The 23,835-nt window shown below is 43.4% G+C and overlaps 1 protein-coding gene across 12 annotated transcripts in view; it reads right to left on the bottom strand.

Annotated features, from left to right (window-relative positions):
* Nucleotides 1–23,835, bottom strand: part of LOC129855177 (CUGBP Elav-like family member 5) — a 400,684-nt gene that overhangs the window by 26,584 nt on the left and 350,265 nt on the right. For 5 of the 12 annotated variants that reach the window (XM_055922589.1, XM_055922585.1, XM_055922590.1 and 2 more), the window contains exons 6-7: nucleotides 8,193–8,339; nucleotides 552–717 (exon numbers count right to left, since the gene is read on the bottom strand). In XM_055922589.1, coding sequence (XP_055778564.1) covers nucleotides 552–717; nucleotides 8,193–8,339 — 313 coding nt within the window. Of the gene's footprint in view, nucleotides 1–551; nucleotides 718–5,695; nucleotides 5,720–8,192; nucleotides 8,367–23,835 lie in introns of all 12 variants that reach the window. The other 7 variants (XM_055922578.1, XM_055922581.1, XM_055922579.1 and 4 more) reach the window with 3 other exon arrangements.

Genomic DNA, 23,835 nt, shown 5'->3' with positions numbered 1-23,835 from the left:
ACAACAAAGACTTGTGTATTATTCATTTCGATGCATGCTTTGTAAGAGAAGATCTTGTGGATTCCTCAGGTTGACAAAAATGAAGTTTTGCTGAATAAGCAAATGTTATGCAGTAGCTATCTCAAAGTCCTCTGTAATGTGTCTGTATAGAATGATGGGGCCGTTTGTAATGGAAAACAGAGGGAATTGCATGCAGATCCCCACTGGGCACAGACGTCAATTCAACATTTATTCCACGTTGGTTCAATGTAATTTCATTGAAATGATGTGGAAACAACATTGATTCAACCAGTGACGGAGGGGAAATTAGTGCCTGTACCTGTAACAAATCTATTATGCTCCCGATTCGATTTACCGCACCAAAATATATCTGCATACACAACATAAATATGCAAATCACATCAGATTACATTTTTAATTTGGGATTATCAGTAGTAGGCAGGATAAATCTACTTTTTCTCTTGGCCTTGCTGCAGTCTGAGTTCCCTCTCCCCACACTCACACGCACTAACACAAACACTCACACAAAGGGAATGAAACGCATTGCTCACCCAGCGCCTGATGAAATTCAGCCGACACTGGGGTCATGGAGTTATGTTGGAGACCATTGATGTTGAGCGCCCCCATCTGGTGAATCTGGGTGGCGGGGAAGGCCACGCTGGGAGTCAGGTAGCCCCCGTGGCTCGCTGCCATGATGGCTGCCTGTTGCTGCATGAGCTGGGGGAACAGGAGGGAGAGATGGAGCGAGATTAGTATGGATGGTGGGAGAACAGAGAAAGATTAGTATGGATGATGGGAGTACAGAGAAAGATGAATGGATGGTGGGAGAACAGAGAAAGATGAATGGATGGTGGGAGTACAGAGAAAGATGAATGGATGGTGGGAGAACAGAGAAAGATGAATGGATGGTGGGAGAACAGAGAAAGATTAGTATGGATGGTGGGAGAACAGAGAAAGATTAGTATGGATGGTGGGAGAACAGAGAAAGATTAGTATGGATGGTGGGAGAACAGAGAAAGATTAGTATGGATGGTGGGAGAACAGAGAAAGATTAGTATGGATGGTGGGAGAACAGAGAAAGATTAGTATGGATGGTGGGAGAACAGAGAAAGATTAGTATGGATGGTGGGAGAACAGAGAAAGATTAGTATGGATGGTGGGAGAACAGAGAAAGATTAGTATGGATGGTGAGTGAGAGAAAGAGAGAGAGAGAGAGAGAGAGAGAGAGAGAGAGAGAGAGAGAGAGAGAGAGAGAGAGAGATGGGAGTTGATGGATGGATAGTGCATGAAAGTGAACAGAAAGGAGAGCGGGAATAAAATAATGGGAAGGGGATAAAAGTCTGTAAAGCGATGTTTAGTGAATCTGTCTATCCTCACAGTGAGTGGGCTGTCAGCAGCTGAAGGAATGGTTCAATAGCTGTCTGTTGGGCTCATTTAAATCAACGGATTGACATGTGCATATTATTCCTGTCTCTAGGGAGAATTGAATTGAATTGCATTTATCTTCCTTTGTCAAACTTCTCTGTGAGTGTCCCTCTCTGGTTGTGTAAGGTAAAGTGGAGGGGCAGTGACATCTCTCAGTGGCTGCGCTCGTTGAGCTCTTTTTCATTTGCTGCGGTGCCACTGGCGTGTCATTAGCAGCGACCTGTAATGGCAGTCCATTTATACTGGACACACTGTTAAAGAACTGGGCTGACACCCTCTACCACTTAGCATTAACACACACACAGCTAAACCCATTCTCTATCCAATACTGCCTAGAATATACCCCCACACACACATACCTAGTATTTCTGCTCTTAGTTTTCTCTCTGCAGTGCAGAGGGCCTAATTCCAGAGAAAATCCATCACTGTACAATGGTGTTTGCAGCCTCTGGACTAGAGGGTTTATCTGGGGAATCAATGCTATTGTGTGGGGCATGTACTTCATGTTCAGGGAGGCAGCTACAGTATTTGGAGGAAAAACATGAGCATGGTGGGACTATCCCATTGCTCCTTATTCCTGTTTAATAACCCACAGCTCCCTCCGTCCAGTTGAAAAAGTGGATCCCCCGAGTCTGACTTAGCTAAGCAGAAATCACTCCGCCACTATAGCTAGCTCTGATGCTAATGACCATATTGTGTGGTTGAGGCAGAAGATGCCACTCTCACTGTATTTGCGTGGAGTCCCTGGATAGGAAAAGCCAATTATTTTCCCTCAATGCCCCTGTCAGGTAACCTGAAAGTGGCTGTCCCGCCACAAAGCGGCTGTCCCGCTGGCACCTCATCCATTAGCCACATGCCTTACCAGCGCTATCTATTAACTCCTTTTGTCATTTGCATAATTGTATCAACGTGACAAATGGGGATCATCCATTCTGCTCTGAATAAGATAAATTGCGATTTTAGGGGTTCAGAAAAGGACATCTAAACCAAAGAAAACAAACAATGAGAGGAAGTCAATGTGAGAGCTGTGCTTGCTGAAGGATAGGGATGGTATTAATGCCCTCATTAAGATCAGACTAGGGTTGTAGGTTTGGGGTAGAGGGCCTCTGATCTCATTGGCCCCTGTATATGTCACACCAGTCACTGGCTTTTGTCCCCCTCTCAGGCTCTTCTGCCTGCTTTCAATAGGCTCTTGGGACTTGGGCTTACTTGAATGAGCTTGAAATCCATTTGCCAGTGGCCTATACAAGCTGATACAAGCTGCAGAAGGCCTAGATGGTAGAATAACAGAGTGGGGCGGAAGGCCTCCGTATATCCCTTCCTTTACATGCATTGTATAGATAATGCAGTCCTTCATGTCAGCTGCCAGACTGTCATGCATAACACCATGGCATTCAGTGATGTTTTTCAGAATTACAAGCAGAACGTTGGAAGCTCAGGCCTGTAATTATGTTGGAATGAGAGTGGGAGATACAAACTGGCTCTGATAAAAAGCCTTGGGCCACCAACTGGAAGTGTTGACAGAGATATTCAGAGTAATTTGGTCAACCAACTGGAAGTGTTGACAGAGATATTCAGAGTAATTTGGTCAACCAACTGGAAGTGTTGACAGAGATATTCAGAGTAATTTGGTCAACCAACTGCAAATGTTGACAGAGATATTCATAGTAATTTGGTCAACCAACTGGAAGTGTTGACAGAGATATTCATAGTAATTTGGTCCACCAACTGGAAGTGTTGACAGAGATATTCATAGTAATTTGGTCCACCAACTGGAAGTGTTGACAGAGATATTCATAGTAATTTGGTCCACCAACTGGAAGTGTTGACAGAGATATTCAGAGTAATTTTATTTTTCTACAACGTTCATCCACATTCAGAAGCCATTGCTACGGTATATTTATCCTCGGCAGTAGATAGCAAAATGTCTGTGGCAGACAAAGAGCTAAATTACATTGAACCAAGTCTTCATCATCATGGCCATAACCTTTTCTTGCTACGACAAGAAAAATAAAGGAAAAAAAGAAAAGAAACAAAGGGAGAAGAAAAGAAGCAGGGAAAAAGTTGCCGTGCTACAGCATCCATTTACTGTCAGGCATCTGCTATTTTGTTGCAACCTGATGGTTTTATTCTCCCCTGGCGCCAGCAGGCAATCACCTCTTTATCACATGGCAATTATCTCTGTAGCACTGCTCTGTGACTTGCTAACTCTCAGCACTGTCACATGTGACCCTTCCAGCCAGTCCTGCACAGGTACTGAGGAGGAGGAGAGAATGGGGGAGCTAGGGAGGAGAAGTGTGTGTGTGTGTGTGTGTGTGTGTGTGGGGGGGGGGGGTCGGTGGAGCAAGCAAAAGAGAAAACCCCGGTTATTGAGGTCTTGGACCTGCAGATTGCCTGAAACTGCAGACTGGTGTGCACTCCAGCAGAGAAAACCTGAAGACAATGGAGTCCACTGCAACTTCCTGGACTGAGCTTAATGGCTTCATTTGTTACCATCATGTATCTCCTTAGTGGGGTTTAATAGGGTTTGTTAAATCCCTGCTGCACTTAGCTGTGTGTGTGTGTGTGTGTGTGTGTGTGTGTGTGTGTGTGTGTGTGTGTGTGTGTGTGTGTGTGTGTGTGTGTGTGTGTGTGTGTGTGTGTGTGTGTGTGTGTGTGTGTGTGTGTGTGTGTGTGTGTGTGTGTGTGTGTGTGTGTGTGTGTGTGTTGATTTGGGAGGGTGTCACACTTATAAGATAATTTTTTTATGAAATTTCAAGATCCGTACAGTTGCCTTACCTAAATAAATGTTTTCTCTCTTGTATTGTGTTTGGGACCTTTAATTAGGCATCATATAAAACATCCTGCTAGTTATTGGCTGTGCATAGTTCCTGCTTGTGCAAGGAACTGACTGGTGATGTTGATTAGACGAGAGTACAGGCAAATCAGTTCAATATTAGTTGTTAGGTCCTCTCTATCATGGATGTTTTGTAAAACACATTCTCAATTTACATTTAGTTTTTATAGTTGATAATTTCCTGATCTGTTAGGTTGGGTTGTGTTGAAAAGCATCAGCTATATGTATTCTGACTAGTTCCAACAGGGGGCAATGTTTGTCAACGTGAGTATTACACTCATGTGGCTCCTACATCTACCCACACATAACTTTACCAATTGCACATTGTTAAAACAACTCCTTTCTCAAGTCATACATTTTTCGCACATTCAAGCTAATACATATTTTTGGGTGATTTTGTGCCTCTAGTGTCGCACATCTCCAAGCCTTCCCTTCTCACACTGACTCAGGATTGGGGCTCCCGAGTGGCGCAGTGGTCTAAAGCACTGCATCGCAGTGCTAGAGGCGTCACTAGAGACCCTGGTTTGATTCCAGGCTGTATCACAACTGGCTGTGATTGGGAGTCCCATATGGCGGTACACAATTGGCCCAGCCTCGTCCCAGTTAGGGTTTGGCCGGGGTAGGCCGTCATTGTAAATAAGAATTTGTTCTTAACTGACTTGCCTAGTTAAATAAAGGTTAAATAAATTGTAAAAAATTCAGCAAGCTGAAATGGCTGTTCTTAAGAATATACACATGGATTGAGATGAGAGGAAGTAGGGACTCAAATCATGTACAAATATGCTCCATGTCTATTGACAGACGACAGGGAAAAATGGGTAGCTCGTTTTTTCGTGTATTTACACTGCTTCTTTAAAACAACTATTATCAACCATTTGGAATGGTATAGGACTATCTTCCTTCTCTCTCCCTATGTTTCGTGAAATCACAAATGGGATGTCATCTGTCAGAACAGTGCTGCGTCTATCTTGAAAATGGCACATTTCTCATTTTTGGCACATGTTGTCAGTGTTGTATCCCCCCTTCCCTGGTTTGACTAAAATCCAATTTACAGGCTGTCAGCTACACTCCATAATCCTATCCACGGCTGTATTTGTGAAGCAGCTCTTTGAATTTGCATTTTACTGTACTGTGTGTATATATAGGATCCCTGTAGATGTCTGTATTCCATAGCTAGCTATATATACTGGCAAACGAAAGGAGGAATACATACAGGATCTTCTGAGATAAAGTTATTCTCTGTCATTGTGGGTTTTCTTCTTGGGAGGGTGTAGTAGTTTATTAAAAAGTAAAGAAACATTTAAAGTGTATCACCCTGTTGCAGTTAAAGACTGTAACTAATATCTAATAAATGTAACTATAATGATCAAATATCTAACATGACTAGAAACGTATCATTCACAAAACTTAAGCAATGGATTTGCATGTACCCACCTCATTGTCATGCTGCAGCAGTGCCTGGAAAAACAAGACACATGTTGTTGTGTGACATAGAGTTAGTGACAGAGTGTGTAGCTGTGTGTGTATGCATATGTATATGTGTGTGAGTGTGTGTGTGTGATGGGGTGCGTGGGGCTCTGCCACAGTAAGTAAGAGTCATGGCCAACCTGAGCGGGACACAATGCTCTCCCAGCAGACCACCACCGCCTCCACCACTCCTGAAATATTTGCATTTCTTCACATTTCCCGGGTATGGGCTGCATTTCATGAATTGTAATGAAGGCATGAGTTTTACTGGAGAGAGCACAGAGATGGCCTCGCAATTACTCTGGGACGGTCAATTTACACATTTCATACTGGCCCCCATGCCCGTGATATGAACGTCAGGAAAATGGGGAAGCCCCTGAGACTTGGGCAGCCTCAAAAATTCATCCTGGCATTTAGAGAAGAAGAAAAAAATCTGCCCGTGCATACAAATAAGTAAATAAAGAAAAAATGTAATTATTTAATAAATATATACATACTCTAACAGCTGTGACTGGGGTTTAGGTTTTTATCTGTGTTGGACTGAACCCTTTTCTTAATTCCATTTTCATTTAAGCGGCAGTAACTCTGTACGCAGGCTAAAGAGGTGTGCGTGGAGATAAGATTCCTATGTAATATTCTGAGTCATCTCTGGCCCCTGGTGCAGCTCTGGGGCCCTGGAGAGAGGAGATGGGAGCGGAGGGTGGAGCAGCACGGGACAGGTGAGCTCATCAAAGAGCCTGGGGTCTGCCATGTGTGGATGGTGCCCTGCCCTAGGGGGTGTTGGGGGATAAGAGGGGTATGGAGGGTTGGCGGTTGTGTTAGTTAACTCACGGCCCTGCCCTGGGGGGTGTTGAGGTGTAAGAGGGGTAATGGGTTGTGTTAGTTAACTCACGGCCCTGCCCTGGGGGGTGTTGAGGTGTAAGAGGGGTAATGGGTTGTGTTAGTTAACTCACGGCCCTGCCCTGGGGGGTGTTGAGGGATAAGAGGGGTAATGTGTTGTGTTAGTTAACTCACGGCCCTGCCCTGGAGGGTGTTGAGGGATAAGAGGGGTAATGGGTTGTCTTAGTTAACTCACGGCCCTGCCCTGGGGGGTGTTGAGGGATAAGAGGGGTAAGGGGTTGTGTTAGTTAACTCACGGCCCTGCCCTGGGGGGTGTTGAGGGGTAAGAGGGGTAATGGGTTGTCTTAGTTAACTCACGGCCCTGCCCTGGGGGGTGTTGAGGTGTAAGAGGGGTAATGGGTTGTGTTACTTAACTCACTGCCCTGCCCTGGAGGGTGTTGAGGGGTAAGAGGGGTAATGGGTTGTCTTAGTTAACTCACGGCCCTGCCCTGGGGGGTGTTGAGGTGTAAGAGGGGTAATGGGTTGTCTTAGTTAACTCACGGCCCTGCCCTGGGGGGTTTTGAGGGGTAAGATGGGTATTGGGTTGTCTTAGTTAACTCACGGCACTGCCCTGGGGGGTTTTGAGGGGTAAGAGGGGTAATGGGTTGTCTTAGTTAACTCACGGCCCTGCCCTGGGGGGTGTTGAGGTGTAAGAGGGGTAATGGGTTGTGTTAGTTAACTCACGGCCCTGCCCTGGGGGGTGTTGAGGGGTAAGAGGGGTAATGGGTTGTGTTAGTTAACTCACGGCCCTGCCCTGGGGGGTGTTGAGGGGTAATGGGTTGTCTTAGTTAACTCACGGCCATGCCCTGGAGGGTGTTGAGGGATAAGAGGGGTAATGGGTTGTGTTAGTTAACTCACGGCCCTGCCCTGGAGGGTGTTGAGGGATAAGAGGGTAATGGGTTGTGTTAGTTAACTCACGGCCCTGCCCTGGGGGGTGTTGAGGGATAAGAGGGGTAATGGGTTGTGTTAGTTAACTCACGGCCCTGCCCTGGAGGGTGTTGAGGGGTAAGAGGGTAATGGGTTGTGTTAGTTAACTCACGGCCCTGCCCTGGGGGGTGTTGAGGGGTAAGAGGGGTAATGGGTTGTGTTAGTTAACTCATGGCCCTGCCCTGGGGGGTGTTGAGGGATAAGAGGGGTAATGGGTTGTCTTAGTTAACTCACGGCCCTGCCCTGGAGGTTGTTGAGGGATAAGAGGGGTAATGGGTTGTGTTAGTTAACTCACGGCCCTGCCCTGGGGGGTGTTGAGGGATAAGAGGGTAATGGGTTGTGTTAGTTAACTCACGGCCCTGCCCTGGGGGGTGTTGAGGGATAAGAGGGTAATGGGTTGTGTTAGTTAACTCACGGCCCTGCCCTGGGGGGTGTTGAGGGATAAGAGGGTAATGGGTTGTGTTAGTTAACTCACGGCCCTGCCCTGGAGGGTGTTGAGGGGTAAGAGGGGTAATGGGTTGTGTTAGTTAACTCACGGCCCTGCCCTGGGGGGTGTTGAGGGGTAAGAGGGGTAATGGGTTGTCTTAGTTAACTCACGGCCCTGCCCTGAAGGGTGTTGAGGGGTAAGAGGGGTAATGGGTTGTGTTAGTTAACTCACTGCATGTGCGTAGGTACTGTAGGTGCTGAATGGCAGGGCGATGGCTGGGTTGAAGATGCCAAACTGGCCCACCATCTGTTGCATGCGGCGGATGGTGCGCTCCTTGTCGGTGTCGGCAAACTTCACCACCAGGCTGGAGGACGCGCCCTGGGGGGGGAGAGAATCGGAGCCGTTCTGAGGAGAGAGGGACCGCACACTTAACCAACCAACCCTCCTCTGTCTGCAAGACCTCTATCCAGCATTTGATATGTCAATCTCATTATCATCAACATGACATACCACACAGTCAGTCATTATCGGCTACTATATGTATGTTTAGATAATAAACTAAAGAACTAGAGTTCACTTCTCATGTTTGAAACAAGTCATGCATGATAATGTGATTGGATGGTTGAATGGTTCAGCATGAGCTGCTCAGATGCCATTAGGTCTGTTGTTAACGTCAATATTAGCAGGCTCCTCTCATCGAACATCAAGCTCACAGTTTTATAGCTTTCCAGATACTACATGACTGAACATTTGTCTTATTGATGATATTATGTCCGTGGTGTTTGCGGTCTGCATGCATAAGTACGGCCACACAGTCATATGAAGTTGCTCTATTTATATTGTTAATGTCCTCTTTTCAGATACAACCATACACCTTCCATCATATTTACCATAATGCACATGTCACTTAGGGCAAGGAAGCATAATGGGGCAGCAGGTAGCCTATTGGTTAGAGCATTGGGCCAGTAACCGAAAGGTTGCTTGATCGAATCACCGAGCTGACAACGTAAAAATCTGTTGTTCTGCACCTGAACAAGACTGTTTCTAGGCTGTCACTGTAAATAAGAATTTGTTCTTAACTGACTTCCCTAGTAAGATAATGTGCATAAATAAAATGTTCACTATTTTTCCAATATACAGTATTGGGATATTTTCCTTTTATTTCCTTCGCTAGAACAATAGGTGCTATCTAGAACCTAAAAGGGTTATTCTGCTGTCCCCATAGGCGAACCCTTTTGAAGAACCCTTTTTGGTTCCAGGTAAGACCATGTTGGGTTCCATGTAGGACCGTTTCCACAGAGGGTTCTACATGGAACCCAAAAGGGTTCTACATGGAACCAAAAAAATGTATCCCTGGAACCAGAAAGGGTTCTCTTATGGGGACAGCTGAAGCCAATTATTCTAATAGTGTGTGGTTTAAACTTGGTCCAGCCACTCAAGAGTAAGGTTACCAAACTAGGGACGTATGATTATTTGAGATTGGAGGGGCTAATATTGGCATCTGCACAAGTAGGCACATATTGACCTTGGTGAAGGTGCTCTTCGAAGTGTTGCAATCTCTCTCTCTCTCTCTCTCTCTCTCTCTCTCTCTCTCTCTCTCTCTCTGTCTCTGTCTCTGTCTCTGTCTCTGTCTCTGTCTCTGTCTCTGTCTCTGTCTCTGTCTCTGTCTCTGTCTCTCTCTCTCTGTCTCTGTCTCTGTCTCTGTCTCTGTCTCTCTCTCTGTCTCTCTCTCTCTCTGTCTCTCTCTCTCTCTGTCTCTGTCTCTGTCTCTGTCTCTCTCTCTCTCTCTCTCTGTCTCTCTGTCTCTCTGTCTCTCTGTCTCTCTGTCTCTCTGTCTCTCTGTCTCTGTCTCTGTCTCTGTCTCTGTCTCTGTCTCTGTCTCTGTCTCTGTCTCTGTCTCTGTCTCTGTCTCTGTCTCTGTCTCTGTCTCTGTCTCTCTGTCTCTCTGTCTCTGTCTCTGTCTCTCTCTCTCTCTCTCTCTCTCTCTCTCTCTCTCTCTCTCTCTCTCTCTCTCTCTCTCTCTCTCTCTCTCTCTCTCTCTCTCTCCCTGTCTCTCTGTCTCTCTCTCTCTCTCTCTCTCTCTCTCTCTCTCTGTCTCTCTTTCTCTCACTCTCTCTCTCTCTCTCTCTCTCTCTCTTTCTCTCTCTGTCTCTCTCTCCCTGTCTCTCTGTCTCTCTGTCTCTCTCTCTCTCTCTCTCTCTCTTTCCAACTCTCTTATTCTGATCCAGCACTTCCCCCTTCTCTCTCTCTCTCTTTCCAACTCTCTCATTCTGATCCAGCAATTCCCCTCTTCTCTCTCTCTCTTTCCAACTCTCTCATTCTGATTCAGCACTTCCCCTCTTCTCTCTCTCTCTCTTTCTAACTCTCTCATTCTGATCCAGCACTTCCTCCCTTCTCTCTCTCTCTTTCCAACTCTCTCATTCTGATCCAGTACTTCCTCCCTTCTCTCTCTCTCTTTCTAACTTTCTAATTCTGATCCAGCACTTCCTCCCTTCTCTCTCTTTCTCTTTCCAACTCTCTCATTCTGATCCAGTGCTTCCTCCCTTCTCTCTCTTTCTCTTTCCAACTCTCTCATTCTGATCCAGTGCTTCCTCCCTTCTCTCTCTCTTTCCAACTCTCTCATTCTGATCCAGTACTTCTTCCCTTCTCTCTCTCTTTCCAACTTTCTCATTCTGATTCAGCACTTCCCCTCGTCTCTCTCTCTCTTTCTAACTCTCTCATTCTGATCCAGTACTTCCTCCCTTTTCTCTCTCTCTTTCTAACTTTCTAATTCTGATCCAGCACTTCCCCCCTTCTTTCACTCTCTCTTTCCAACTCTCTCATTCTGATACAGCACTTCCCCCCTTCTTTCACTCTCTCTTTCCAACACTCTCATTCTGATACAGCACTTCCCCCCTTCTCTCTCTCTCTCTTTCCAACTCTCTCATTCTGATCCAGCACTCCCCCCCTTCTCTCTCTCTCTCTCTATTTCCAACTCTCTCATTCTGATCCAGCACTTCCCCCCCTTCTTGCTCTCTCTCTCTCCAATCTCTCATTCTGATCCAGCACTCCCCCCTTCTCTCCCTCTTTCCATTCGCTGCACTGCCATAATGAAACCAGCAGGTGCATCTGCCACACACCATTCGTTAAGAATCTTCAAATGATTTAGCACTACATTTGACCTTTGTTGCGCTCCGCCTTGCCTCCCCCTCAAAACTGCCCAATCGATCCCTATAAAAGGCCAAAATATTACTCTGATCTGACAGTGTAGAAAGGTTGTGCGTCGGGCGAGATAAGAGGCTCCCTGAAATTGATGTGATATAGTCAATAATAGCAGCGAGTGGCGATGGGGCCGGGGCCAGGGCTGGGGAGCTATCTGGGGGCTGTGTTTGTGCTATTAGGGGCTGGGGGGTTGTGTGATGTTGTAGGGGGGTTGTGTGGTAAGCCACAGTGGGGCTACAGCTAAATCCCTGTCTGCCTGCTGCACATTCTCTCTCTCTCTCTGCGTAAGGTTGGGGCTGACTCTGGATCTATTTGTTGGAGGGCCTTGGTATAGCATAGCCAACAGGCGAAGGGACTGCCTAGTAAACTACCTGTTGGGGCAGGCAAAAATGGCGGTGTGGAAGACAATGAGATGCAGGGGGCGGGGTGTGAGATGTGAGATGTGCTGCTGGGGCAGGTGCAGGCTTGGCTCACACTGAAGCATATATACTGTACAATGCCTTCGGAAAGCATTCAAACCCCTTGACTTTTTCCACAGAGATCCTTGATGAAAACCTGCTCCAGATTGCTCAGCACCTCAGACGGGGGCAAAAGTTCACCTTCCAACAGAACAACGACCCTAAGAACACAGCCAACACAATGCAGGAGTGGCTTCGGGACATTCCAGAGATTCCAGAGATCAAACATCTCTGGAGAGACCTGAAAATAGCTGTGCAGCAACGCTCCCCATCCAACCTGACAGAGCTTGAGAGGATCTGCAGAGAAGAATGGGAGAAACTCCACAAATGCAGATGTGCCAAGCTTGTGTCATACCCAAGAAGACTCGATGCTGTAATTGCTGCCAAAGGTGCTTCAACAAAGTACTGAGTAAAGGGTCTGAATACTTAAGTAAATGTCATATTTCAGTTTTTTATTTGATTATGTGTAGAAAAACGACAATAGCCTCGTTATTCTTATTCTTCTTAAATATTTTCTTCTTCTTGAACTGCACTGTTGGTTAAGGGCTTGTAAGTAAGCATTTCACGGTAAAGTCTACACTTGTTGTATTCGGCGCATGTGGCAAATAAAGTCTGATTTGATTTGATAGGGGGTTGGTGAACTTTGTAGGGGTGTGGGGCATCGTGGGGGTTCTATGTACAGTGGACAGGGAAGGAGGCTTGGTTATAACTTTCTAGGTCCGTGAAAATGAAGTTAGGTTTGTGCTTTTAATGATGTAACTATGATGTAACTAATGATGTAACTACTCTCTCTCTCTCTGTCTCTCTGTCTCTCTGTCTCTCTCTCTCTCTCTCTCTCTGAATTCACTATTGAGGCATTTGAGAATGTGTCAATCACATTTAATTTTCAGGCTCAACAATCTGGCTCGGGGCTGGGCTCTGCTTATGTAGGCGAGATTTGCAGGTTGCCAGAGATGCTAAAAGATCGTCAGTGGAGTGGAAGATGAATGTAGATGTTTTTCTTCTCTTCCCCCTCTCTCTCTACATTCAGCCCTGTCTCTTTCAGCATCCCTTCTCCCCTGACGGCTGGCTAGCCATAAGTGCACAGCCTCACAAAGCTGCCTGCCTCTCCTCTCCTCGCCACCGGCACCACATTAGGCCCCTGCTCATGAAGTACACTGTATGACTAAACAATGAAGTGCATGCACTCCTAGGTAGTAGGATGAGGGTAAAACAACACTGTAATAGAGCACACACACTCATCCTCCCCCTCGTCTCCTCTCCAGACCCACAGTCCACACTCTGTCGTGAGAGTCAGTACAAGCACACACACTCATCCTCCCCCTCATCTCCTCTCCTCTCCAGACCCACAGTCCACACTCTGTCGTGAGAGTCAGTATAAGGTTACACATCCCAGTCATACCGGTAGAAGGGCCTTGTTTTGTGTCTGTTCCGGTTTTACTATCTGTTCCATTAACATTATTATGGGGTATAACTATAAGCGAGTCTGGGAGCAGGGATGCAGGACTGGAATACAGAAATGTGCAGCAGTGGTAAACAGTGAAAATTTTACTCCACAGCACTAAAAAAGCTTTTAAAGACCGAGCTGGTTTGCTGTGCTTCTTCTCCTGCTGAGGCTCCCAGGTTCTTGGGGAGGGTTGGAATATATAATCTGACGGTATTAAGTTGTCTGAGAGCTAGGCAGAGGGAGGATGCTGCAGCCCCAGCCTTCTTCCTGTCCTGTCCTGCCGTCTGGAGTGTGCTCACTTATGGAAGTGTGGTTAATTGTGGATTGAGTGTGTGAGTGCAATGCCAATGCAGATCCTAGTCTGTCTCCTTTTCTGTACTCTTCTATCCTATCAGTCTGTGTCTCTGCCCTGCTGTTGGCTCTCCCAGATATGTTGTATTGATCAGGGTGGATTCTGTGTGAACCCATAGCTCCGGCAGAGCCTCGGCACCTTTAGACTGCTACATGACCTCCAGGAGCTTCAGAGTCCCTGGGAGACTTACAGTGGATTTATTAGCAGCCATCGTGCCACTGCGCCACACTCTCAGCCTCTAATAGGAAAGGTGAAGAGGTTAAACATGTCCTGATGATGCTTCACTAACCCCCTCTCTCTCCTCTCTGCGGAGATGACAGCCGCTCCAGGCACGAGGTCTTTATTTCGGGTAAGTCATCACAAAAGCCCTTCTCTTTAGATGCCAACATCATCTTAGAATGGCCTGTTACTTCCATGTCCATTCCCATGTTTGTTTATCTACCCAATTTATTTCATTGGGCCTGTCAAGATATCACAGTGCAGAATCTCTCTCGCCACAGTACAAAGCAGTGAGGTGGATAAACTATGAAGTAAAAGTCTCATTAAATTTTAAGCTTCCAAGTGTGAGGCTGAATCCCCACCGGCTCAGAGCATCTAGAGCAGGTTCAGGAAAGGGAGTAAAACTGTGGGAATAACACAGGCAGCTGTTCTTAGACAGGAAAAGAGGAGAAAAAGGACTGAGATCCAATGAAAAGTCATCTGTCTTTATGAGTACTCCCTTTGCAACCAGGGCCCAATTGGTTCCTTTCCAAGCTGCACACACAGCACACCCCTTGTGTGAATGGTCCACATAAAGCTGCAAAATTGCTTTAACGTTACACATCCGTCTCTGTGCAAAACTTCAGAATAAGGTAATACGGTTGAATTATCCTGTGCATGTCGTCATCTTGCATAAGCAGCTGCAACCTGTAACGGACTCAAGTGTCACATGGCGAGTGCCTTAGCGGTGTCTCTGTCTCTTTGGTTTAGTCACACGATGGCTTAGTTTTTTTTTTTTGGGGGGGGTGGGGGGGGGGTGGATCAGCTTAATATTGCGGAAAGAATGTTGCTTCCAATGTAATTGTCTGCATCATTTCCAATCCCCCATATTTTTTGGGGGTAAATATATATATCCATTCACGTATGCATACATATACACATATATACATACACATACCTACATAGACATACATACTTTTTTTAAAGAGTATACCTTTATTATTATTCCCCGCAAACCCTACCACCGATCCCCCAATTAAAGTAAACTGATAAACATTTCTGTTTTTACCTTTAATTTATACATCTTATACACATTTTACAGACACAGTCTACTTTATAATAGTTCTCTCTTGTTTGTTCTTTGTCCTTCCTCTATTTCTGTTGTCCATCCAGTTTGATTTCCACTTGTAACTGTGCTATTTCACAATAGCTCTGCACCTATACACATTTCACAGATCCCGTATGCCCTACATTGTTTATCTTGTTATTAGTCCCACCCTTCAGCTCCACTCAACCTTTCCCATCTATCTTCCAACATCATCCATTTCGGATTTTTATTTGCCATATATTTTTCAACTGTGCTGTGATGCTTCACAAAATATTTGAATCTTCCTATTTTCATAGCTTCCACGGATTGTAAATTAAAAATAAACATTTTTGCTAAAATAATTATTATATTATTGATTGATTGACTATGGCTTTTCAAATCCCCCAGTATTGCTATCTGTAGCGTTAGTTCTACGCAAATGTTGCAATTCTTCAACCATTCCTGGACCTGTGACCAAAAACGAGCTACATGCGGACAATACCAAAATAAATGGTCTAATGACTCTGCCTCCTCACAGCAGAATCTGCAGAGCTGGGAAGATTGTATCCCCCATATATATAACATTCTAATAGTTGCAAGAATTTTGTACAATAATTTAAATTGAAAAATTCTAAGTTTTGAATCCGGCGTTGTTTTGCGTATCAATTCATAAACCATGTGCCATGGAATGGGTACATCGAAAATCTCTTCCCAACTATTTTGCAATTTATATGGCACAGCTGTCAATTTTTTGGTCCTTAAATGAAATTGGTATATGTTTTTATTTATCACACTTTTCTTTAACCATTTATGTTCTTTAATATAAGGCTGACATACAAGTTCCTTATTTTTAACCCCTTCTACCTGCCTCTTCCATTTTTGTGGTAATGCTGCAATTAATTGGTTGTAATTTTGGGTAGAGCAGACATTTCCATATGTCTGTGTTAGCTGCATGTGTGACATTACTCCACCAGTCCTATTTATGATATCATTCACAAAAATTATACCTTTTTTAAACATTTCTTCGATAAATACAGTTTTTTTTATCAATTACTATATTTGAATTTAACCACAAGATTTGTTGTACTATTTGTTCCGTCCTTTCAGGTGGATTAAACTGAAATTGCAACCAACTTTCTAAGGCTTGTTTAAAAAATAAAGATATTTTGGAGATTATTTCCTTTTCAAGCAACCGAAAGTGAGCAGGTGTAATCTGAATAAAGGGAAAAAGGCCCTTCTTGAACATAGGATGAGACATTCGTACCAATCTACTAGAGAACCAGTTTGGATTTAAGTATAACTTTTGTATGACTGATGCCTTTAGTGAGAGGTCTAATGCTTTAATATTTAATAATTTCTGCCCTCCGAATTCATATTCGTTATATAAATAGGCCCTTTTAATTTTATCTGGCTTGCCGTTCCAAATAAAATTGAATATTTTTTGTTCATATAATTTAAAAAGCAGGTCACTAGGTGTAGGCAAAACCATAAGCAAATAGGTAAACTGTGATATGATTAAAGAGTTAATCAGGGTGATTTTCCCACAAATAGACTGTCACGCTCGTCTTCTTGAGACAGATTGGACCAAGGCGCAGCGCGTGGAAAGTACATCTTCTCTTTATTAGAAGGACAAAAACGAAACAAAAAACAACAAACAGACGAACGTGAAGCTATAAATGACTAAGTGCAAAAACATGCAACATTGACGAAGACAATTCCCCACAAACAGCTAAAGCCTATGGTTGCCTTAAATATGGCTCCCAATCAGAGACAACAATAACCAGCTGTCTCTAATTGAGACCCAATTTAGGCAACCATAGACTTTCCTAGAACCTACACTCAACCATAGACACAGCTAGACACCTTCCCTCAACACAAACCCATACACTACACCCAACACCCCCTTTACCATATAACCACCCAAAACACAAACATTCCCCATGTCACACCCTGACCTAACTAAAATAATAAAGAAAACAAAGAATACTAAGGCCAGGGCGTGACATAGACAGGTATTTTCCTTTCCATGGTAGCAAGATCTAACTTTCTATAAAAATTTATTGGAGTGAGATCATTTCTTTCTTTTGGGATTTGTATACCGAGTATGTCCACATCTCCGTCAGACCATTTAATTGGTAAACTACATGGCAATGTAAAATGTGTATTTTTTAGTGATCCAATACGTAATATGGTACATTTATCATCATTTGGTTTTAATCTAGAGAGGATAGCAAATGTATCTAGATCCTCTAAGAGGCCGTGGAGAGATTCTAGTTGTGGTTTTAAAAGAAAACATGAATCATCAGCGTACAATGACGCCTTAGTTTTTAGGCCCTGGATTTCTAATCCCTTAATATTAATGTTTGATCTAATTTTAACAGCTAACATTTCGATGGCAATAATAAATAGATATGCCGATAGTGGACAAGCTTGTTTTACTCCTCTAGATAGTTTAAAACTTTCTGAGATGTAGCCATTATTTACTATTTTACACCTAGGGTTACTATACATAATGTTAACCCATTTTATAAGAGATTCCCCAAAATTGAAATATTCTAGGCATTTATATATAAACTCCAGTCGTACTTTATCAAAAGCCTTTTCAAAATCAGCTATGAAAACCAGGCCTGGTGTCCCCGATATTTCATAGTGTTCTATTGTTTCCAGTACTTGCCTTATATTATCTCCAATGTATCGTCCATGTAAAAAACCTGTCTGATTAGGATGAATAATATCTGACAAAACTTTTTTTATTCTATGCGCCAAGCATTTTGCTAGGATTTTTGCATCACAACACTGAAGTGTAAGAGGTCTCCAATTTTTTAAATGGACTGGATCTTTATATATACCACTTGGGTCCTGTTTCAGTAATAATGATATCACACCTTCTTGTTGCGTGTCTGATAATCTATCATTTATATAGGAGTGGTTAAAACAAGCTAATAACGGTCCTTTGAGTATATAAAAAAAAATTGTATACTTCCACTGGTATGCCATCCAGTCCTGGAGTTTTCCCATCCTTAAAGGCCCCAATTGCATCAAGTAGTTCCTCCTCTGTAATTAGGCCTTCACTTGAGTCTTTCTGTACAGATGTTAATTTTACATTATTATTAGGGAAAAAATCCATACAATTAGTTTCAGTTAGTGGAGATGGAGGAGCCTGAAACGAAAACATATTCTTAAAGTACTTTACTTCCTCTTTCAAAATATCATTTGATGAATCATGCGTGACTCCATCATTTGTAACAAGTTTTAATATGTTTTTTTTTGTAGCATTTCTATATTGAAGATTGAAAAAGAATTTGGTGCATTTTTCCCCATATTCCATCCAGTTCGCTTTATTTTTATAATATATTACACTGGATCTTTCTTGAATAAGTTCCTCCATTTCTTTTTGTTTTTCCTCTAACTTATTCTGTGCCTCTATGGTACCGTTTTTATTGTTATCTAACTGTACTATTAGTCCTTCAATTTCCTTTGTTAATATGGACTCTTTTGATCGAAATTGCTTTTGTTTTATAGATGAGTACTGAATTGCATGGCCTCTAAAGGCACACTTAAAAGTGTCCCATACAATATGGGGATCTGCTGTACCTATGTTATGTCTAAAAAAGTCAGTTATAAATTCTTCTGTCCTAGTTCTAAACAATTTATCATATAGTAGGCTTTGATTAAATTTCCAATATCCTCGCCCACGTGGAAATTCTGTAAGAGTAATATATATGCCAATTATGTGATGGTCCGACCGAATTCTGTCCCCTATCAAACACTTTTTAACTTTTGGTGCCAGAGAGAATGATATAAGAAAGTAGTCAAGGCGACTAGCTTGATTAAGCCTCCGCCATGTATATCTCACTAGGTCAGGGTATTTAAGTCTCCATATATCCACTAATTCCAATATATCCATGACATTCCTGATTTTCTTAAGTGCCTGAGGGTGATAGTTTGTAGTGTGATTTCCTTTCCGGTCCATAGAGGTATTTAAGACCATATTAAAATCTCCCACTATAATAATAGAGTCTAGTGTTGCTTGTAGAGTTGATACATTCTTATATATATTGTCAAAGAAGCATTATTCGGACCGTATAGGTTAATAAGCCATATATGTTTATTGTCCAATAACACATTTAAAATAATCCATCTACCTTGAGGATCTGTTTGGACAAGTTGCACATTTGGATCAAAGTTATTATTAATTAAAACCATCACCCCTTTTGAATTTCTTTGCCCATGGGAGAAATATATTTCGCCCCCCCCCCAGTTCTTTTTCCACAAAACTTCATCTAAAACTGTCGAATGGGTTTCCTGTAAACAGTAGATATTATAATCCTTCTCTTTTAGCCAGGTAAATACTGATCGTCTTTTCTTATTATCTGTTAAGCCATTACAATTGTAACTAGCTATACTTATTTCACCACTTACCATACCATACACCTTTCAATTATTTTTATCAAAATATATGTTTGTAAACGTCCTATTAAAAAGTAACATAATGATTGAGTGTCTATATAGTTGTACCATGACATTTGCATCTCCACTAAGCAAACCTCCAATTGGTCCCCACTATTCCACCCACCAAAAGCCCCCATCTCGAGTTGGGTTGTCATCCCAATGCCCGGCAGACCACCCCCGACCCCCCGCATCGCACAGCCCCGGACCGACTGGGATCCATCCTTCGAAAAGTGCACACAGCGCCATCCATCGAACCGAAGCAGATCCATTGCCAAATGCATTTCCATCGCCCTCACCTCAATTTTTATTACATATTGCTGTGGATCATCCTCTATAGTCCCTAACATCTTTTACTTCTTCCTTCGCAACAGTTGTGGGATACACACATACACCCACACACATTCAGCCCTTACCCCCACACAACCATAAGCTCACCCTCTCAACAATTGAACCATCCCAGAGCCCACTCAAGATGGGTCATGATTTACAAATGTACTTGCAGTTGCAGCTGCATGAGAAGGCCTGCAAGACCGCGCAAAAAATGAGCATAAATGTAGAGATTTATTTACCATTGTCACATCCTAGATGATGGAGGTCAAATGTACACCTTCTTCCTGAAACACCCACAATACGGTCATGTTCCCAAGCATCTCCATGCAGTCCGACTTTGATTTCGTGCCACCAGGGCCACAATAATATACCCCCTCTCTGAATGTCTGAGTGTGACCCCCTCCCCATGGGTTACTGCAGCTAGTGTTGCCAGCACTGCCACTGCCTGGGTGGGGGCACCCCACCGGAATCCCCACCGGCTAGGTACAAGGTCGTCAAGGTTCTCATTAGCAGCTTTGAGAATTTCCTTGTTTATTATGCTCTCCCTTTAGGGGGCTTTGGCTTTGCAGGACCAACCCTGCCAAGCAGGCTCAGAATCTTGAGGGGGCAGTGCTGCTCTTGGTCCCTGACCTCATTTTGGCTGCATACAGACCGCTTACAGCATGCACATAAAACAGTTAGGGACTTCTCCTTAGTATCTGGGCCATTCATGTGGGTGTCTAGGGTATAGGGTCATGGACCGTACCATTAAAATAGGATAATAAATAATTAGATATAATTTATTTTAAAAATGTAGTTCCCCATGATAGGACAATAAATAAATAAGACGTATAATTCATTATAAAAGTATATCCATCATCTGAACAACATTGAAAGCCCTCTCATACCCGGCTCACAGCAATACATTGGCTCTGGGATATGCAACAATTTCATTACTCACTCACTCAACTTTCCAAACATAACAAATAAAAATAAACACACACCACACCATCCACACATACTGTGCCTTCTGTTTACTTAGTTTTTTATCTTGACTATGTAGAAATAGTGCTTGTGTTCAATTAGTTATATGTGAAGATTTATAGAAAAGCTATATTTTGTATTGTATTGTTACAATCAATAACCGGGCTTGAATTGTGTTTATTTTCCTCATCTATGAGAACTTTGTAATTTTTAAAATAACCATGGAGTAGTCTTTGTGTCTCTGAACAACTGGTTATCAATATATAGTTTATCAATGACGAACCACGATGGCTTAGTTACTAGAACAAAGGTTCCTAGTTCCTACTCAACTGTCTCAAACAGGAATACACAGCCGCTATTGACAGGAAGTAGTTTAGTGAGTTCATTATTAAACTTTCTATTGTTCTGTTTCATGTTTAAATGATCATTATGATAGCTTGAATCCCATTACTCTGCACTAAGTAACCACTGAGAAGGAATTAAGACACACTGTGTGTTTAGTGCTTGGTTAGTAAAATAACAAATTAGTGTAATCCATTAGGCTCTGATTAGAATGTCAATTGCTTGGAAAGTGACACTAGGAATAATAAATATTAAGCAATTGTTTAATGTGAGGAACATAGATATCTCATCCATGTGAAGTAACCTACTAACATTAAACTAGTAATTTTATTACCCTGACTGTCACGATCGTGTGGGAGTGAGACGGACCAAAACGCAGCATGTGGAAAATAAGCCATCTTCCTTTTATTATAGAAGAAGGCAAAACGAAACAAAACACTTACAAACTAACAAAACAATAAACGACCGTGAAGCTAATAAACGTAGTGCGCGCACACACGCTACAAACGTTCAGACATAGACAATTCCCCACAACAAACTAAAGCCTATGGCTACCTTAAATATGGCTCCCAATCAGAGACAACAGAAACCAGCTGTCTCTAATTGGGAACCCATTCAGGCAACCATAGACTTTCCTAGACAACTACACACAACATAGACACAGCTAGACAACTATACTAAACATAAACCCAACTACTCTAAATAAACCCCCTAAACCTTAAAATCACCCTGGACACTACAAAACCCACATAAATACCCATGTCACACCCTGACCTAACTAAAATAATAAAGAAAACAAAGAATACTAAGGCCAGGGCGTGACACTGACACTGGCTCTCATTCTATGATGTGAATAAACAAATGAAAGTGAGTTCACACTCAGCTATGGGCTTTGACTATCTCCTCTCAGCATATCTCATTGTCTGGCAGATAGCACAGGAGGTTGGTGGCACCGTAATTGGGAGAATGGAGTCATTGACTGGAGCGGAATGAGGGAAATGGTATCAAATACATCAAACACATGGTGTCCAGGTGTTTGATGCCATTCCATTTGCTCCGTTCCGGGCATTATTATGAGCCGTCCTCCCATCAGAAGCCTCCACTGTCAGATAGCCACAGTGTTTCCATCACAATCTAAAGTTGAACCAATCCTTACCTTTCCTAAGCTCAAATGGAGAAGAACCGGGCTCTCTGGTTCTGACCCTGTTATTTCGTCCCAGGACATTCCCCCAGAAACCTTCTTCCTGAATCCCAGCAATGTGCTTTATAGCTCCAGTGTTTAAATGTTTAATTGTGTGACGTGTTGAGCCATGTGAGGTCGTCTGAGCCCCGGGGCAGGGGCATGCGTGCGCGGAATGGAAGGGAGAGCATGTCAGGGTCTCACATCTGACCCGTCATCACCTCCCACAACCCCATTCCACTCCTGCTTCTGACACACTCACACACACTTTCATACATTTACACACACTTACACACACATACATATAGATGGATAGATAGACTCATACACTCATGCACACAGATACACACTTAGGGTTAGAGACATCCACCTATAGACACATTCTCTCTCACATTCATATGCTCAAACAGTAACACACACATACACACGTACACGTACACATACAATCACACAATCTCTGAACGTCATATCCACACACATGTACTCACGCAGATCCCTCTCACACACATATACATAGATACACACTCACACCTCCCAACATGAAAAACGGAAATGTATTCGGCTCAAGTCCTCCGAGCGTGTGTGTGTGTGTGTGTGTGTGTGTGTGTGTGTGTGTGTGTGTGTGTGTGTGTGTGTGTGTGTGTGTGTGTGTGTGTGTGTGTGTGTGTGTGTGTGTGTGTGTGTGTGTGTGTGTGTGTGTGTGTGCATGGTTGTGTGCTTGCGTGTGCGTGTTCTGCAATGCTTGGGGGATCTGCTGCTTATCTGTTAAGAACTGCTGCTGTTCGTTATAGTGTTTACATTCAGCTAGGCTCTCGGGTAGAAATTATTCATAGCCATCTCTTTTCCTAGACTGATCACTTCTGCCTTTGGAATAGCTTGTATAGGCTGCACACCTATTATTTTGTGTTTAACATAGTTGGTATTCATTTGTTATAACATTTCCTAATTTAAATAGACCCTAGATGTGGAGAATTTAGAATAGAGAGAACAGGGTCATTCATTACATGGAATAGTTAATGATTACGGCCTGCAAGACACTGTATAGATGTACTGTTAGAAGTCCTGTAACGATGCTGTTCCATTCTCAATGCAGTGCTGTTCATGCAGATGTAGTCAGGTAGGATAATTCAGGACTGTCCTCTGAGTATCCCAAGCCCAACTCAAGGCCTAATGGTGCACTGTCTGTCTGTCTGTTTGTCTGTCTGTCTAATCCTGGCGAGACGGAGCGACCGGGGCCAACACACGCCCATCAAAACCACCGACACAGGAGATGAGATGCTGAGAAGATTTCTATAATCAATTTAGCCGACCAGGAGGGGATAAATCCTGTCCATTTTCCTCCTCACTCGCTTTTCCATCTCTCCTTCATCCCTTCCTCTGTTCTTCCTATCTCCCACCCGCACGCCCCTCCCGCTGCTCATACACAAATGAATCATTCAGCAGCCGATGTAGTGAAAGGTGGAGTAAACAAGTCTATTGCCTATTATCCCGGGAGGCCGGGAAAGAGAGAAGAGTGGGAGGAGAGAGGCAGAGATATACAGTAGAGGAGAAGGAAAAACAATGTGGCTGTCCAGAACCAGAGATCATAGAAAACACGAGGTCCAGCCTATCTCCAGCCTATCTCCAGCCTATCTCCAGCCTATCTCCAGCCTATCTCCAGCCTATCTCCAGCCTATCTCCAGCCTATCTCCAGCCTATCTCCAGCCTATCTCCAGCCTATCTCCAGCCTATCCTCATGTCCCCGAGTCATTTGCACTTATATCGACCTCAAGGTTGCACCAAAACTAATGACACAGTTAGCTAGCGCGGTACTCTCTTTATGCACGTGTTGTTCCCCCATACCGTAAATAATAAAACCACGTGG

Source organism: Salvelinus fontinalis, chromosome 5 (assembly GCF_029448725.1).
Source record: "Salvelinus fontinalis isolate EN_2023a chromosome 5, ASM2944872v1, whole genome shotgun sequence".
NCBI lineage: Eukaryota > Metazoa > Chordata > Actinopteri > Salmoniformes > Salmonidae > Salvelinus > Salvelinus fontinalis.
Note: the sequence above shows the minus strand (reverse complement) of the source record. Positions and strands in the feature narration are given on the sequence as shown.